At 43.4% G+C, this 18,836-nt stretch overlaps 1 protein-coding gene across 1 annotated transcript in view; it reads left to right on the top strand.

The window, feature by feature from the left end:
- The first annotated feature begins 3,002 nt into the window (after positions 1-3,002).
- The window catches only part of gpr179 (G protein-coupled receptor 179), a 74,666-nt gene continuing 58,832 nt past the window's right edge, over positions 3,003-18,836 (top strand). The window contains exons 1-2 of the mRNA XM_067969154.1: positions 3,003-3,841; positions 18,257-18,365. Coding sequence (XP_067825255.1) covers positions 3,003-3,841; positions 18,257-18,365 — 948 coding nt within the window. The remainder of the gene's footprint in view (positions 3,842-18,256; positions 18,366-18,836) is intronic.

Raw genomic sequence — 18,836 nt, 5'->3', positions numbered from 1 at the left:
CCATTCCACGGCCACTGGCTACCCTCTGATACCTTGTCCAAGAGGCCATTCTTCAAGTGTGTGTCTAGACCGAAAGTCTGCTTTCTGGGCTGGGCTCCAAGCTCCTCAAAATGTCAGAAACAAGAAAAACTTGTGCTTCTCCTGCACAAGTTCTCAACACAAACTTGATCCCTGGAACACGATAACTCTCACAATCAGAACGCTGCCATGGAGCCTCTGAACAGCGTCAAAATCCTGATGCCTTCAGACTGACTGAGATAAAGTCAGCCACAGATATCCCGTTCTAAATCCTTTGAAGCTAACTCAGAACAAAGGGCATCATAAACATAACTACACTGGGGGGCGGTTAATTACATCGGTTGTTTCTCCACAAATTGCAGCTGCCTTTTACAGTATAGTTCAAAGACATCTCTGAGAGTATCTATTTGTCTGTACCTCCAGGCAACTTTTGTCTATCCCTCCATGGCCTCGTCCTTCCCTATCTCTGTAACCTCCTCCAGCCCCACAACCATCCGAGATCTCTGCACTCCTCCAATCCTGGCCTCTTATGCATCCCCGATTTTCATCGTTCCATCATTGGCGGCCGTGCCTTCAGTTGCCCTAAGCTCTGGAATTCGCTCCCTAAATCTCTCCACCTCCCTAACTCTCTCTCCTCCTTTTAGACGCTCCTTAAAATCTATATCTTTGACCACCTGTCCTAATATCTCTTTAGTGGCTCAGTGTCAAATTTTGTCTGATAATCGCTCCTGTGAAGCGGCTTGGGACGTTTTACAATGTTAAAGGCGCTATATAAATGCAAGTTGTTGTTGTTGCCTATACTGTAAGCAAGTGTTCTTCCTAATCCAGCCTTATATATATATATATATATCCAGTGTATATCCTCTATATAAAGTACGCTGTATGTGTCCATTCTTTATATACTGTGGATGCTGGAAATCTAAAATAAAAACAGAAAATGCTGGAAACACTCAGCAGGTCAGGCAGCTTCTGTGGAGAGAGAAACAGGGTTATTGTTTCAGGTCGATGACCTTACATCAGAACTTTGGAGATGAACAGCTTTTAAACAAATACAGAGCCAGGGAAAAGGAGGGCAGCGAAAGAACAAATGGGAAAGGTCTGTGATAGGGGGGAGGGCAGGAGTGATTAAGTGGAAAGGGGATGATGGTACAAGGCAAAGGCGGGGGGCGGGGGTGATAATGGGACATGAGACAAAAGATTGGTCCAGAGGAGGTGTAAATGGTGACAGCAGAATAGCCGTGGCCCGGGAATGTGGCGGAGACCCAAGGGGTGCGGACAACTCCTCCGGCGTGTACCGATAAGGGGTCTCCACCCCAAGCACCAGCCCACCCATTCCCCCCCCCCAGCCCACACACAAACACACACCTCCCCCACCCCCAGTGGCCCTGGTACAGCCATCCCCCATTACCTGCCTGTAGTATCATATGGCCTGATGGAAGATCACCGACCTGAAACGTTAACTCTGTTTCTCTCTCTCCGCAGATGCTGCCTGACCTGTTGAGCGTTCCCCAGCATTTTCAGTTTGTATAATATGACCCATAGAGCGAGAGACCAAAAAAACTTATCTTGACCTTCCGAACAAGCACTTGTGACACTGGTACTTCCAAATCTTTACTGTACCAAGGGCGGGGGGAGGGGGGGGATATTCCCACTCTTGGATGATTGATGTTCGTTATACAAAAAACTTTGGTATGCACGACTGTTCTTGCACGTACAGCCTATTGTTTAAGACCTGGTCAGAGGCGCACACGCACACACCACCGGCACCAATTGCACTAGTTGCTTCGCCTCTTCTGCCATTACCTTCCAGCAAGCGTCAGTGAGAGACGATCTGCAAGGACTTGTTTGCAGCGCTGTTGCACATTCCCCCGGTTTGCATTTTCTGCTTTTTTGCTTATTAACAATTTGCAAAACGACACATAAATTTGCAGGACTTATTTGTCTGAACACGCACCGATTTTAAAAAGCTGCAAAGTGGATCCATTGGGAACGTCGGATTACAGGATTACATCTGGATTCAGACGCGAGTATGGAGAGGGCAACAAAGGGAGATATCTAAATCTTACTGCCCTCAAACAGTCTAATGTACGGCAAAAGACAATTAACTTTACTGCAATAATGTACCTTAATAGTGAAGGGGATAAATTCTAGTTTCTTGGACCAGTGGTGAAACAAATGAGTTTGTGATTGACACGGAGACAATATTCAGTTGTTACCAATTCACAGTGAGAGGGTGTTCCAAGGTTGTAGTGAGATGCTTTTTTTCACAGACCAGATCGAGAGGAGGCTTGGCCTGATAAATGTCAATCACCCAGCCCCGGGCTGATGATGAATGGGTCGGGCGTGTTGATTTCATGTCTCCCGTTGCCATGGTGAGCGATTTGCTTCCATCACCGAGGTTGCTCTATTTGAGAATGAAAATATCGAGATTTTTTTAAATGCCCCTGCTGCAATGGTCTTTCCCACTTTTTTTTTATGCCTGGGCTATTTTTAACATTTCCCTGTAATGTACTTCGATTAAAAGGCATGACATTAGGAGATGTGATGTTAAAAGGCAGAGGTTCAGCCTTCCTGATCTGATAGCCCGCTCAGGTCCAGAGCTGGGGCGATGGAGGCAAAGGTAGACGGAATATAGTTTCTAGCAACACATCTGCACCATCAGCTCTCCCATGTGTTGCTGTTGTATTGGATGAAGACGCGATCAATGACAGTCCAAGGATAGCATGACTCGCACACCCCACCAAGACTGGAGTCATCTTAAGTCTTGATAATTTGGGACCAAAAGAGAAAATGAATGGCAACTGCACGAGTCTCGTCAAAGCCAAGCAAGACAACTTGTGCGGTTGGTTGAGGTGTGTCTGTCCCCGCCATGGTCATCGCCAAGCCTTTTAAATGCCTCTTGCTATCGGTACGTCGATTTCCAGTTTGGGAGATTGGACTGTAACCTGACCGGGAAGGAGTCACACGCACCACAACATCTGGCCATGTCTATGCTCCGTGTGATTCTCTATATCCACATAGGGGTGTTTGGTGGGTTCGGGGGGTTTCAGAACCGCAAGACCAACCCCAAGACTAGGCTCTTCAGGGACTGGAATGTATCGCAGATCTCCATACTGGTCACGTCTCCAGAAGGCAACTTGGACAAACCAGATCCGGAGACATCCGAGGCTGCCACCTATTTCCTCTACTCGGGAGATCCTTCCAAACTATCGCAGGTTAACTGCACAAGGCGGGTGGAGGTCAGAGGCATGAAAGGCGAACCAGCCGTGACCCTCCACTCTTTGGTGCACGGGGCGATAGACACCATGATCCACGCCACCAACTTCCTCAACATGGTCTTTCAGACCAATGACATTCGGGAGTCCAGTGTCAAGGAAGACATCGAGTGGTACCATGCCTTAGTGAGGAGCATCCTTGAAGGAGATCCCAAGATCTACAGGGCGATGCTGACTTTTGACGTCCCAACCATACCTTCCAAATCTCAGCTGGTGCTCCAGGTAACCAGGTATGAGAATGAGATCTTCCTCCAGGACCTGTCCTCCACCTCGGACTACCTGGAGAACCAGACTTCGGAGAGCGAGTGGTTTAATGGACTAAAATACCAAAGGGCGCCTTATCTCAACAAGAGGATCTTGTACAATGATCTTAAAACACTGGACACTCCCAAATGGAACCAAGGAGACAGCTACACGATCGATAAAAGCCACGTCAAGTGGTCCAGCCCGTTCTTAGATTGTGAAGATTATAAATTAATCCCCAGGTGGATGATGACCATGTCATCTTCATTTTATGGACTGAAGCCTGACCTCAGTCCCGAGTTTAAGTAAGTTTAACAAGATTTCTTCTTGTGTTTTTAATTCTGAGTCACTGGTTCAGCGAAAGCGATTTTACCTGATCACCGCGCAGAGAAAACTCACCCCAGACTAAACATTAACTTAAATATTGAGGGATTGTTTTCGGTAGAAATTCTGATCAGATGAGATTGAAGAATTCAATTGGATTTAAAACGTTTTTAATTCGAATTTTACCTCATCTTTCGCTTCAGTTTTGTTTTCTCCCGTCTCTTAAACTTTCTTCCTTCTCTTCCTACATTCCACTCCTCCCATCTCCGTTCCACTTTTTATTTGTGCAAGATGATTTTTTTAAAAAAAATCTTATTGTTATTACTCCCGGTGCAAACAGTAAATCCCTTCAGGCAGCCGCGAAAATGTGCCAGGACTGGGGATGAAAGGAAATTCCTACAAAAGCACGAATGGACTGGGTGGCAAATTATAGTTTCAAGTCGATTTTATCTTGTGATTTATATACCCCGAAATGGGAGCGCTTCCACATTCCTCTCGGCATCTCCAAATAAAGGCACACACATTAGGCTGGCACCAAAGCTAAGTAAATTGTTGCATTCTCAAATCTGGACTATTCACATTGGTCAGAAGTCAACAACCTTTTATATATCCATTTCCATGCCAAAGGTGTTCTATTTTGAAATAGCCTTTGGAAAAAGCACAAAAATGTGACTGGTTTCCTATTATGTTTAACCTGCCCTATCCTGCACATTAGTTAGAAATTGAGAGGGCAGTTAACCCATCTCCTTGCTTCACAATCCATCTCTCTGCTTCCTCCAAACAGGAGCTACACAGAATGCATTGTCTGGGTTTTTTTTTTAAAGGGACATTGTCTTCATGAAAAAAGTGTTTAGCGAAACCTTTTTTTTATTATTGCTTGCCAGCATACAATGAAATGATTGCATCATTGCGTCCCTCTCACATGACATCACGATGAGGAAGATTGTACAGGTCCCTTCCTCACCCCTTTCTCCCCAAAACGGTTTGCGGTTAAAAAAAAAACTAAAAAGCAAAATACTGCATAGGAATAGGAACAGGAGGAGGCCATTCAGCCCCTTGAGCCTGTTCCGCCAATTAATTAGATCATGGCTGATCTGTACCTCAACTGCATTTATACGCCTTTGCTCCATATCCCTTGATACCCTTATCTAACAAAAATCTATCAATCTCAGTCTTGCACACTTCAATTAACCCCCAGCATCCAGAGCCTTTTTGGGGGTGAGAGTTCCAAATTTCTACTACCCTTTGTGTGAAGAAGTGCCCCCTGATTTAATTCCTGAATGGCCTAGGTCTAATTTTAAGATTGGCCCCCTTGTTCTGGATTCGCCCATCGGAAGAAATAGTTCCTCTGTATCGACCCTATTTAATCCTTTTACCATTTTAAACACCTCAATTAGATCACACCTCAACCTCCTAAATTCAAGGGACCATAACCCAAGCCTATGCAACTTGTCTTGATAATTTAACCCTTTAAGCCCCAAAGGGCATAAATGCTGGAAGTCTGAAATAAAAACAGAAAATGCTGGAAGCATGCAGGAGGAAAGGTCCTCGACCTGAAACATTAACCCCACCTTCCTCTCCCCACAGATGCTGCCTGACCTGCTGCCTTTTTTTTCCTGGATTTTCTGTTTTTAACTTTTTTCTTTAAAAAGCTAGACTATATAAAAATAAATGGAAAGTTCTCAAACCGCAAAAAAAAAATGCAGCAAAACAGGAATTTAACAAGATGAGAATTAAATTTAAGCAATATATTCACTCAGCTTCTTTCAAAGTTATCAGAGAGGGTTCATACACATTCAGTCCTGCATGTACTGTTCAACTGGACTGACTGTTGCAGCCACTGATGTTTTTCTATCCCATAATAGACAGAATGGTAAAAACTGCATGGGGGTGTGATACTGAACTGTCACTCCTGGCATCAACCTTTCTATAGACAGATGAATCATCCACTCTCACATCAAAGTCATTTTTTATATTTAATTAACGCAGTTGCTCTAATTGCTGCCACTTTCATTGTTCGTTTTCAGAAGTGAAATTAATAATTGTTCAGTGAGACTAGTAGGCACAGACATTTCCCAAAGGTATAATTCTGCTATTTTTCTGTGTGTGTGGGAGGGGAAGGGGGGTCTGTTCCTGAGGGGAAAATATATTTACATTGATTTCATTTTAAATCTTGTGGTTAATATCCCAGAGTCCCTTATCGTTTCACACAGTTTACTGGTGGAACTCTTACAGTCTAGTCATTTTTAAAACCTTCCTCCCTCCAATTTCCCTGACAACTGATTGCCTTGCTAGGCCACCTCAGAGGGCATTTAGAGTCAACTAGAGGTACTTATTGGGCAGACCAGGTAGAGGAGGGAGATTCCCTTCACTGAAGGACATTAGTGAACCAATTCAATTTCATAGTTTATCACTGGTGAGATTTGAACTCACCACATCTGGGGTTGCCTCATCCATTACCATAATCACTATGCCACCATACTTGTAAGTTGTTGGTTTTTGCAGGGTTACAGTTCCATTGGCACTGGCAGCCCAATGATACTTAAGTGAGCATTAGCAGAATGCACAGGCAGACCGATCACCGTTGGGGGGATTTCACAGCCGAGCCCTATCCTGTCCTCAACTGACATCCATACATGACCTTTCCAGCAGAGGTCACTGGCTAGCCACCAGCAGTGGCAATCCTGGCTGATTTTTCCCTCCATTTGTAATAACCCACTGCCGTTCTGACTGAGATAGGAACATAGGAATTGCTGGATGCAATAAGACTAAAGTCCATCTAGTTCGCCTTCTACCATCCTGGTAGTCGCATGATACAACAATAATGGAGTTGTTAACTAATCGTGGCAATCAATCTCCATCAGTTAGTCTACAACAGACCCAGACATGAGGCGAGAAAAACCCCCAGTGGTGGAGAGCTTTGGGTTAGGGTTACGTTCAAGAAGGCGGCTCACCACCACCTTCTCAAGGGCAATTAGGGATGGGCAATAAATGCTGGCCTCACCAGCGACGCCCACATCCCGTGAACGAATAAAAAAAAACATGTTCCATCCAAGCATGCTATACTTACCAACATGTCCTGTCTCAAATTACTCATATACTGTATCCCAAAATGTTAGCCAACTCAGCTCAGACCAGAGATGGAACATGGGAGTTCCCAGGTTGGTATGGATCCGTACAGTTCTTTATCTACTGGACTTCAGGAAAGCCCCATTCTCATTTCTTACTTTGATATATTCCCCCACCACCGCCATGCTGCACCTCATTTACTAACAAGGAAGCTGGGGAAGAAACGTCCAATGTTGCAGAAGCATGGGAACGTTTATCAGCTATGTATGGCATGGGGAGACCCACCTGATGGTACAGCCAACAGTAGGGACTCAGCAGGTGAGGATTTGGTGCAAACCGACATCCTGTTACTCTTTAGGTTTAAGGTAATTGGCAAAAGAACCAGAGGGGCGATAAGGAGAATTATTTTTACGCAGTGAGTGGTTATGAGCGGGAATGCACTTCCTGAAAGGGTGGTGGAAGTAGATTCAGTAGTAACTTGCAAAAGGGAATTGGATCTATACTTAAATAGGAAAAATTTTCAGGGCTAATGGGGAATTATCAGGGAAGTGGGAATAATTGGATAGCTCTTTCAAAGAGCCAGCACAGGCACGATGGGCCAAATGGCCTCCTTCTGTGCTTTAAGATTTTATGATTCCAAAATCTCTGGTACCACAGCACCACAAAATCATTGATTTAAAATTCAGCAACCTTCAGTACAGGTCTAACACTTGCTCTCTCTGTTTTGCAATGCCCTTGTAAAGAGCTGGCACAGACACAATGGGCCGAATAGCCTCCTGCCATAGATATGCTGCAAATATCTATGGTTCTACCCATCAGTAGATTGCAAAAAATAGCAGAATCAGTCTTATTTATACATCAGAGAGAAATGAGTCAACAGGAGCATTCAGGCAGAATGTGTTCAATGTGCAGTCACTAATAATGTCATTCCACCAATATCATTATGACAAATTAATTTTAACTGTTTAGATAAATGTAGATATTAAAATCAGAGTAATGTTCCTACTCCCAGAGCTGGACTCAACATCGGCTAGGCTGTGACCACACCTTGTTTTGAATTAATTTTGCCCCACCGTTGGCGGCCATGCCTTCAGCCGTCTAGGCCCTAATCTCTGGAATTCCCTCCCTAAACCTCTCCACCTTCCCAGCTCTCCCCAATCTCAAGACACTCCTTAAAATCTACCTTTTTGACCAAACCTTTTGGTCACCTGTCCCAATGTCTCCTTCTTTAGCTTGGAGTCTCTCCAAGGTATTGACATCCTTGACAGTGCCAGCAAAGTCCTGTTGTGCCTGTTTACTTGGTCCACTTCAATGGCTCTTCGTGATAAGTCATTCCACAAGTCTATGACCAATGATAGCAAAACAGGAATCACTCTGTACCTCCCCATATTCAATATCTATGATTCCAGTCTTGGGTGTGGCAGGGGATATAGAGAGGAGGGCACCTTCTACCCACACCCCTTACTCCATCCATTGACAACTTCAAACTGCCTTTGTAACAGAGTCCAACCATGGGTTCTCAATCCGGGTGGAGCATCCATTTACAGTACTTAATGTGTTAGCCGTGGCACGGTGGGTAGCACTCTTGCTTCTGAGTGAGAAGGTTGTAGGTTCAAGTCCCACTTGAGTATATAATTGAGGCTGATACTTGAGTGCTGTCATGTCAGAGGCGCTGTCTTTTGGATGAGACATTAAACTAAAGCCCCGTCTGCCCTCTCGGGTGGGCATCAAAGACCCCATGGCACTATTTTGAAGAAGAGTAGGGGAGTTCTCCCCGGTGTCCTGGCCAATATTTATCCCTCAATCAACATGACTAAAACAGATTAATTGGTCATTATCACACTGCTGTTTGTGGGACCTTGCTGTGCGCAAATTGGCTGCCACGTTTCCTACATTACAACAGTGACTACACTTCAAAAGTACATCATTGGCTGTAAAGCACTTTGGGATGCCCTGAGGTCATGAAGGTGCTATATAAATGCAAGTTCTTTCTTTTAATCGCTTTTAATCCATTGGCAGTTCACGTCTTTCTGTTACAGTTCCTATGTGTAATTACATTAGCGAGCAGCTGGCTTTTAGAGTAATTGGGTGCGTACGATAACTAGCTGTTTAATCAAGTCAGTCAGTGTAAAAGGTGCTGCTGTCTGCATTTGAAAATTTATCACATTACTAATTTGTCATTTAATGGTTATTTATCCTCAATACTTTTTAAAAAGTAGAATCATAGAATCATAGAAGTTTACAACATGGAAACAGGCCCTTCGGCCCAACATGTCCATGTCGCCCAGTTTATACCACTAAGCTAGTCCCAATTGCCTGCACTTGGCCCATATCCCTCTATACCCATCTTACCCATGTAACTGTCCAAATGCTTTTTAAAAGACAAAATTGTACCCGCCTCTACTACTGCCTCTGGCAGCTCGTTCCAGACACTCACCACCCTTTGAGTGATAAAATTGCCCCTCTGGACCCTTTTGTATCTCTCCCCTCTCACCTTAAATCTATGCCCCCTCGTTATAGACTCCCCTACCTTTGGGAAAAGATTTTGACTATCTACCTTATCTATGCCCCTCATTATTTTATAGACTTCTATAAGATCACCCCTAAACCTCCTACTCTCCAGGGAAAAAAGTCTCAGTCTATCCAACCTCTCCCTATAAGTCAAACCATCAAGTCCCGGTAGCATCCTAGTAAATCTTTTCTGCATTCTTTCTAGTGTGGCCTTACTAATGTCTTGTACAACTTCAACAAGACATCCCAACTCCTGTATTCAATGTTCTGACCAATGAAACCAAACATGCTGAATGCCTTCTTCACCACCCTATCCACCTGTGACTCCACTTTCAAGGAGCTATGAACTTGTACTCCTAGATCTCTTTGTTCTATAACTCTCCCCAACGCCCTACCATTAACGGAGTAGGTCCTGGCCCGATTCGATCTACCAAAATGCATCACCCCACATTTATCTAAATTAAACTCCATCTGCCATTCATCAGCCCACTGGCCCAATTTATCAAGGTTCCGTTGCAATCCTAGATAACCTTCTTCACTGTCCACAATGCCACCAATCTTGGTGTCATCTGCAAAACTTACTAACCATGCCTCCTAAATTCTCATCCAAATCATTAATATAAATAACAAATAACAGCGGACCCAGTACCGATCCCTGAGGCACACCGCTGGTCACAGGCCTCCAGTTTGAAAAACAACCCTCTACAACAAGTAAAGAAAGACTTTTATTTATACATCTCTTTATCGCATCTCTGAGCAATGAATCAAGGACCTTCACATCAATTAATTTCTAAGTGTAGGCAGGAAACACAACAGCCAGTTTTGCATAAAGCAAGATCCCACAAACAGCAGTGAGATGAATGAGTAGTTGATCTGTCGGGTGTTGTTTGAGGGATGAATGCTGACCAGGGCACCTGGAGAGCTCCCTGCTCTTCTTTGACTAGTGTCATGGGATCTTTAATATCCACCTGAACGGGATAGGGTGATATCAGAATGGATTGGCTAAAATGCTGATTTCAAGTCTCTTTTCTTCCCCGAGTGATTCTTTGAGTTCTGTTGATGACAATCAGTCAGCTTTCATGATCATTTTTTCTGGTGCCAGCCACAAATTACTCAGATTTATTAAACTTAATTTCAAAATAGTGGAATCTGAACTCTCAAGCTCTAGGTTGTTAGTCCAGTCCCTCATCGAAGGGGCCATTCTTCTTGTGTAAGCCTGGAGAATGAGCATGGCAGGCTATTCGACTGTGGTGAACATCACAGTAGAGTCCAATCCTGTACTCATCTGATAACCAGATGTGGACCTTACAATACAGGTCACTGGATAGTCATCAGCTGGCCGATTTACTTGGCCCTCCACCCTTTATCACCAGCCGCATCCACCCCCCATCCCCCACTCCAACCCAGCCCAACCCAGCCCAGGGAATTTGTAGCTGCCTCAGATGAGATCGGTTAGCCATTTTCTCATTTCTCTTTTCATAAGAGCACCTGTGAGCTATCTGGCTGTAATGAGAGCGAATGCATTGCTGATTCATTCCGGCTCCTGACTCGAGGGCTTATAATATCTTGCTGGCCAGTTATTGGAAAATCCTGACAGCTCTCAGTGAGATTAATGTTTCAGGATTGTGTTGCTATCAAGTCACAGCTGAGTAACATTACAGTCGGAGCATTTAGAATCATAGAATGATGCAGCACAGAAGGAGGCCATTCGGCCCACCGTGCCTGTGCTGGCTCTTTGAAAGAGCTAGCCAATTAATCCCACTCCCCCCCTGCTCTTTTTCCCTAGCCCTGCAAATTTTTCCCCTTCAAGTATTTATCCAATTCCCTTTTGAAAGTAGAGTCCCAATTGAATCTACTTCCACCACCCTTTCAGGCAGTGCATTCCAGATCATAACAACTCGCTGCATAAAATTTTTTTTCCTCATGTCGCCTCTGTTTCTTTTGCCAATTACCTAAATCTGTGTCCTCTGGCTACCGATCTTTCTGCCACTGGAAACAGTTTCTCCTTATTTACTCTATCAAAACCCTTCATGATTTTGAACACCTCTATCAAATCTCGCCTTATTCTTCTCTGCTCTAAGGAGAACAACCTCAGTTTCTCCAGTCTCTCCACATAATTGAAATTTTTCATCCCTGTACCATTCTGGTGAATCTCCTCTGCACCCTCTCCAAGGCCTTGACATCCTTCCTAAAGTTTGGTGTCCAGAATTGGCCACAATACTCCAGCTGGGGCCTAAACAGTGTTTATAAAGATTTAGTATAACTTCCTTGCTTTTGTACTCTATGCCTCTATTTATAAAGCCAAGGATCCTGTAAACTTTTTTTTAACAGCCTTTTCAACTTGTCCTGCCATCATCAAAGACTTGTGTACATGCACCCCCTTTAAAATTATACCATTTAGTTTATATTGCCTCTCCCCATTCTTCCTACCAAAATGAATCACTTGACTCTTCTCTGCGTTAAATTTCGTCTGCCATGCGTCTGCCCATTTCACCAGTCTGACTATGTCCTCCTGAAGTCTGTTCACTATCCTCCTCACTGTTTACTACATTTCCGAGTTTTGTGTCATCTGCAAACTTTGAAATTATGCCCTGTATGTCCAAGTCCAGGTCATTAATATATATCACTTCGACGTGTTGTGCGGTGTAGCACAGAGTCTCATGGCAGATGTCGAGAGTAACACTCATCCAGCAACATCCCAATAGCAACCGAAACCCTCACCCATGACAGAGCCTGGATTAGCAGAGGTCTGAGAGGATCACCTCCATTTAGGAACATAGGAACAGGAGTAGGCCATTCAGCCCCTCGAGGCTGTTCCGCAAATTTATCGAAGGAAAAAATTACTGGACTCTAATTAAAAAAAGAATTTGCATTTACATAGCACTTTTCATGACCTCAGGACGTCCCAAAGCACTTTACAGCCAATTACGTAGTTGTGAAGTTGGAGTCACTGTTGTTATACAGGGAAACGCAGCAGCCAAGTTGCGCACAGCAAGGTCCCACAAATAGCAGTGAGATAATGATCAGATAATCTGTTTTTTTAGTGATGTTGGTTGAGGGATAAATATTGTCCAGGACACCGGGGAGAACTCCCCTGCTCTTCGAAATAGTGCCATTGGATCTTTTACGTCCACCTGAGAGGGCAAACGGGGCCTCGGTTTAACATCTCATCGGTAAAGAAGGGAATTTGGGAGTTAATGTCCGGACAATGTGGTGAAACAAACAGAATCCTGCAATCATATAATTGGAACAGTAGAATACAGCTCTCAAAAATAATGCTGAAGTCTTGAAATACACAGGTTGGACCACACAGAGCAGTGTGTTCAATTCTGGTGCAAAAACATATCTCTGCCCTGTAACTAGTGTAAAGGGAATCAGCTGTGAGGGAAGGCTACAGAATCTAAAGCTCTACGATCTACAGGGAAAGTTAAGGGCGGAATTCAATGAGGAATATTAAATGTAAAACCCAGAATAATATTTCAAATTAGGCCACGAAGGGGGAGCAAAGGAGATCATTTTAAATTGATGAAAAGTAAAATTCAAAACAAATAAAAGGAAGAAGTTCTTTATTCAAGTGGAAGCAAATCCATTAGGCACATTCCAAATCCAGCTGGATGTTATAATGGGGGAGTCAGGGCCACGAGAGTGACGGGTATCAATGGTCCAGTGGCTTTTTCTTATGGATTTAATTGTGAACTTTCTACTTATTGTTTTCACAGTTACTGTATCAAGATGGTAGGTTGGTATTAACTTCTAATTACTAGCTTCCCAATCATTACTCCACACACTCACAGCTCGCTACATGGCTAATTAATCTAGGTGTTAACTTGCACCATTACTCCAGGGGCAAACTTACTTTCTGTTTCATCCTTTTATTTGAAGCATTGATCAAAGAATGTGCTCAAATCACTGCAATTCAGACAGTATTACATCTGTATTTTGTGTGGATTATATACATAGACCACTCAAGCCTGTTCCACCATTCAATTAGATCATGTCTGACCTGTACCTCAACTCCGTTTACCCGCCATGGCACCATGTCCCTTGATATCCTTACCTAACAAAAATCTATCGATCTCAGTCTTGAAAATTTCAATTGACCCAGCATTCACAGCCTTTTGGGGGAGAGAGCTCTAGATTTCCACTACCCCTTGTGTGAGAAAGCGATTCCTGATTTCACTCCTAAGTGGCCTAGCTCTAATTTTAAATTGTGCCATGTTGTTCAACATTCCCTATATTTGTAGTTATATATAAGCTTTGAGATGTACCTGCCACACTTCACATGTGCAAATTTCTGTGTCACATTTAAAAAAAAGTACAAGGAAAGAAAGAAAGCTAGTTTGACCTCCAATGAGCCTGAAGATTTGTCGAATTAGTCTCTAAATGACCTTAGGAAGGCACAACAATTAAACCTAATGACCTTAAAGAGGTTCTCCAGCTTACACACTGCAGCAGCAGAATAATATATCATGCGTTACATGCTATAAAGCTCCCGTCTTCGACTTACTGTGAGCGGTTCTATAGGACATCTGCTAGTGTTGGAAAGGTTCGCTGACATTCACCGCATAATCTCTCATACGATACCAGGGTGTTGTCAACACCCATTTAATTGTACCCCAAGAAGAGTGACGCCTTCAGGAGAGGTAGAGGAGACATTGACAAGAAGTGAAAAAAAACACTTTAGTGAAAAGCAGAAATTAAGAGAGAGAATAGTGGGTCTGGATATATAGATATATATATAGATATATGGAGCATTGAGTCCTCTGCCAAAAATGTTAATTTGTTTTCTCTGTAATTAGTACGTTATTAGATTCACATTAATTATATAAATCACATTCTAGATGACAATTTTTGTAACATGCAGTAAAATTTGTAAACAAATTCCTATACTGGTTTCCTAATTAATAGTGTAATTAAAATTCCATTTTTAATTAAAGGCGTCTGAACGTCTGGGATGTGTTGTTTAATGTGTGAGTAGCTCTTGCCAATGAGGGAGAAATTGCGCCAAATTTGCGGCAAAAGCTCCAATTTTGCGGTGTTATGTCCTGCGCCTGAACGGTGCCTGAAATACGTCTGACGCCATATTGGCTCGGGCAATATTTAGGTGTCCCTGGCGGCATATACTAATGAGGGGTAGGGTTGTTCTGGAGTTTCCAGGAATTAAAGCTGGAGTTAGGATACAGATCAGCCATGATCTCATTGAATGGCAGGACAGGCTCGATGGGCTGAATGGCCTACGCTTATTCCTATGTTCCTGTGTTTCCTGTACGCTGCCATGAGCAACCCAGGAGAAAAATCATAGGGCCAATAAAAAACAAAATTGTATTTTTTTTTCATTCCCTTTGAACACTTTAGTTTATTAGTTATAAAAATATTTAAGATGGGGGAAAAAAGACTGTTGGACTGAGTGGGGCAGTTGGAGGCAGGAGGCCATGTGATGAAACCTCCAGGAATATGTCCAGTCAGAGTTGGCAACTCTAACGAGGGGCTTCATGCCTGTTTCACGACCCCACTCCGAAGTTCGGCAGAACTGAGCGGTGAAGGTGCTGGGCAAACTCCGCCTGTTTTTTTGGGTTCTCCTGCAGTCTAACCAACGGTCCTTAAAGGGACAGCTGGAGGCCGCCAACCAAACGCTAAGTGTTTAGTTTTTAAACTTAGCTTGATGTTAGAGCCAGGAGGAGCAGAAATGCTCCCTCCCAAACACCTGTCACCTTCCCAAGACCTACCTAAGGGCCACAGCCCAGCATCCCAACCAGCCCAACTTGTGGGAATCCCATTTGAGAGTAGAGAAAACAGTGAGGTCAAAAATGTTGATAGATGAGAAAGGACCAAGAGTGAAGATATCAAAGATAGGAGGTGGTAACTGCTGGTAGGAATTACAAGAGACTACAGTTATCTATCTTTGAAGAATTGAAGAGCAATCCTGGGGTGAATGGTTATTGGCCACACTATCAATGTGCACTAGAGTAAAATATTCCATTTCACTCTTCATTAGTCTCAGCCGTTCAGTCTTGTCAGTCTTTCTGTTCCCATCCATGTACTTGTCCATCATGCCTGTCTGCTGCTCTGCGACATTAACTCCAGGCAATTCAAATATGTTTACATTGCCCATCACATTAAAAGTCCTATGAAAATCAATAATTACTTTTTACAGGAGCTCACTTCCACTATTGGTTCATTTTATGCTCCAGTTCAAAGTCTCTTTTTAATCTGTGTCTTGCAGGTTTCTTCGCTCTCTTCCCTTTCCCGCTCTTTCTCCCCCTAAATGTTTAAAATTATTTTGCATCCTCTCTCTAAGCTCCTGCCCCCACACACCGTTCTGCAAAGCAAGCTGACGAACAAGTAACCCCCTCCCATTTTTCATCTTTCGGATGAGACGTTAAACCGAGGCCCCGTCTGCCCTCTCAGGTGGACGTAAAAGATTCCGTGGCACTATTTCGAAGAAGAGCAGGGGGAGTTCTCCCCGATGTCCTGGCCAATATTTAGCCCTCAACCAACATCACTAAAAAAAAACCAGATTATCACATTGCCATTTCTGGGAACTTGCTGTGTGTAAATTGGCTGCTGCATTTCCTACATTACAACTGTGACTGGACTTCAAAAAGTACTTCATTGGCTGTAAAGCACTTTGGCACATCCTGAGGTCGTGAAAGGTGTTATATAAATTCAAGTTCTCACATTGAGTGCTTGATCCAGTAACTTTTACTGGGTGCAAATATTGCAAAGTGTTTTACTCCTTGCAATTCAAATCCTAATGATCTCAAATAATGGGCTGAAAAAGGGGAGTTTAACTATGAGAAATAAAAAAATTACAACAATTTATGATAAAATTGGTACCTCTATATACTCTCATATTGGACTTTGTGATTTCAAAATACAAGTCACAAGGAGAAGGGCATTCTCACTAATAGTCCTGTGTGATCTGCTAAAAATGAGCAAAGTAATGTGGAAAAACAGGCCACTCACTGAATAGAAATTGGGATCTTGGGTTCATGTCACGCTACACGTTACCCCACCAGCGAACAAATGTTATCTGTTTTTAATATAATGGGTCATTTGCTGGCTCTCTCTGCCTTCCGGATGTTTCTGCCTCTCTCTGTGTTTTTTTTTTCTCTGTTTTTTTTCCCTGTTTGTTTTTTTGTTGAATGTGTATTCGGAGGTTCTGCAGGTAACACCTCTCTGTCTGAACACGGTGATTGCCTTGGCAACGGGCAGTTGCAGGGGCAGTCTGTAAACACCATGTATTGTTCAATATGTATAAATGCGTAGGCTTCAAGGAGATCTTGAAACATTTGCCTGAGGAAGGAGAAAATCTCCGAAAGCTTGTGAATTTAAAATAAAATTGCTGGACTATAACTTGGTGTTGTAAAATTGTTTACAATTGAATAGAAATTGATTGTTTTATAAACCTCGATGTCTATAAAATCTTACAGGAGAGTGGTCTGGGGACAATTCTTCCTGTGTCTTCTCTCTTGGTTCTTTCAATGGGGACTGCCTGGTCTCCAGTCATCCATTTCCCACGGCATTGCCATTGAGATTGGGAACTCAGCAGCGTGGGCTGTTTGTGGGTGTGTGGGGAAGTCTCCCCATTGTGCTGTTACAGGACGGTATGATCTGCTCCCCTCCCTGCCCAGTATTGACATTTCCATCCCAGCTCTGATTGGGGGTAATTTTAACTTTGGTCAGTAGTGTAAAACTGGCAATATCGAATTGGTCTCCCATTTTGATCTTCCTTTCCATTGAAGTCAGTGGACAGGAAGATCAGGTGGAGCGTGCAATGGGCGGCCAATTCGATATCGGCCACTTTACACTCTTGCTCAAAGTTAAAATGACCCCCATAGAAACTAGTAGGTGTGGTGTACATGGTGCTTTGCTGTTGTAGTGTACTCCCTCTCTGTACAATGGATTGGAAAGCTGCCTTGCTTCCACCCTGAATCTTCACATTGTAAACTTCCAAACTCAGATATAGAAATGGGAGGGCATACCCCTCATGCCACCCAGACCTCCTCCCCCTCTAACAGCATTGGCCGGCAAACAGAAAGTCACGTATAGTAAATCCTGATGCAGTGTAAAGCTCCCTCTACCCAGCTCTAATATTGGACCTTAATACCACCTTTGGAAAGGCACCCCTCCTGCACCAGTATGAAAATTCCATCTCCCATAATTGTTACCCTTATAATTATTATTATTAATAATAATAATAATAATAATAATATCTAGCATTTCTACAGAGCCTTCCATGACCTCAGGATGTCCCAAAGCGCTTTTCAGCCAATGAAGTACTTTTGAAGTGTAGTCATTGTTGTATTGTAAGAAAAGTGACAGCCAAATTGCACTCAGCAAGCTCCCACAAAGAGCAATGTGATGATGAGCAGATAATCTGTATTTTAGTGATGTTGGTTGAGGGATAAGTATTGGCCAGGACAATATTATGGCTTCTCTGATTTTGGACCGAAACCCACTAGCCAAGTCTGTCCCAATTCATTCAGTGTCCCCTACACTCCATGGAGAGAGACTTGCATTCCCAGTCTCAGCTGCATTCAAATCCAGATCTAAGAGATGAAAACACCACTAACTCCCCTGAAGACTCAATATGCACAAAGATAGTCACACTCTTTTCCTCAAAGTGCTCCTGATGATGAGACTCCCTCTTTAAAAGGGGTCCTGCTGATGAAACTCCCTCTCTAAAAGGGGTCCTGATGATGAGAATCCTTCTATAAAGGGGGTCCTCATGATGAGACATCCTCTTTAATCTTGGGATCTGCCAGGAATTGAACTGTTTGCCTCTGACTATGTGTTTTCTTTCTCTGTTTCAGAGGAGTGATTCGGATTGACGTCAATCTGCAGAGTGTGGATATTGACCAGTGCTCCACTGGGAACAGCTGGTTTGCAGATTCCCATCAGTGTGACGTAAACAGCACAGAGGTAGGGATGGTTGGTACAGAGTTGGGATTGGAGGCTTGATTTGGAGGTTTTGTGACTATGCAGTGGGACGTTTGAAAGTCTGACTGTTGGGTCAAAGTGAAAATCTACTCTTTGAAAGCATTAGATTCGACAAGTCGTTTAACCTAAAATGATTTTAAAGATTAAGGGTTCCTTCCAATGCTTATTTGGTAAATGCACTGCCTCTCGGTGGAACAGAGCTCTTCCGACCTGGAGTTCAATTGCCAGTTGGTGCCACATTAACAGATTTCAGCCAGGGCAATAATGGGGAATCTACAATTGGCCTCATTATCTCTGGGCTAGGAATAGGGTGAAAAAAATATATCAGCCAGGATTCCTGCTTCTGGTCACCCCTGTGGGAAAATGGAGGTGTGCAGGTATCTGGTTGTGAAGAACCCCATGAAAAAATAGCCTGATAACATGCATTGTCTCGTCTTAGATGTCAGCCGTGTC

Source organism: Heptranchias perlo, chromosome 30 (assembly GCF_035084215.1).
Source record: "Heptranchias perlo isolate sHepPer1 chromosome 30, sHepPer1.hap1, whole genome shotgun sequence".
Lineage (NCBI taxonomy): Eukaryota > Metazoa > Chordata > Chondrichthyes > Hexanchiformes > Hexanchidae > Heptranchias > Heptranchias perlo.
This window is presented reverse-complemented; position numbering and strand designations above follow the sequence as displayed.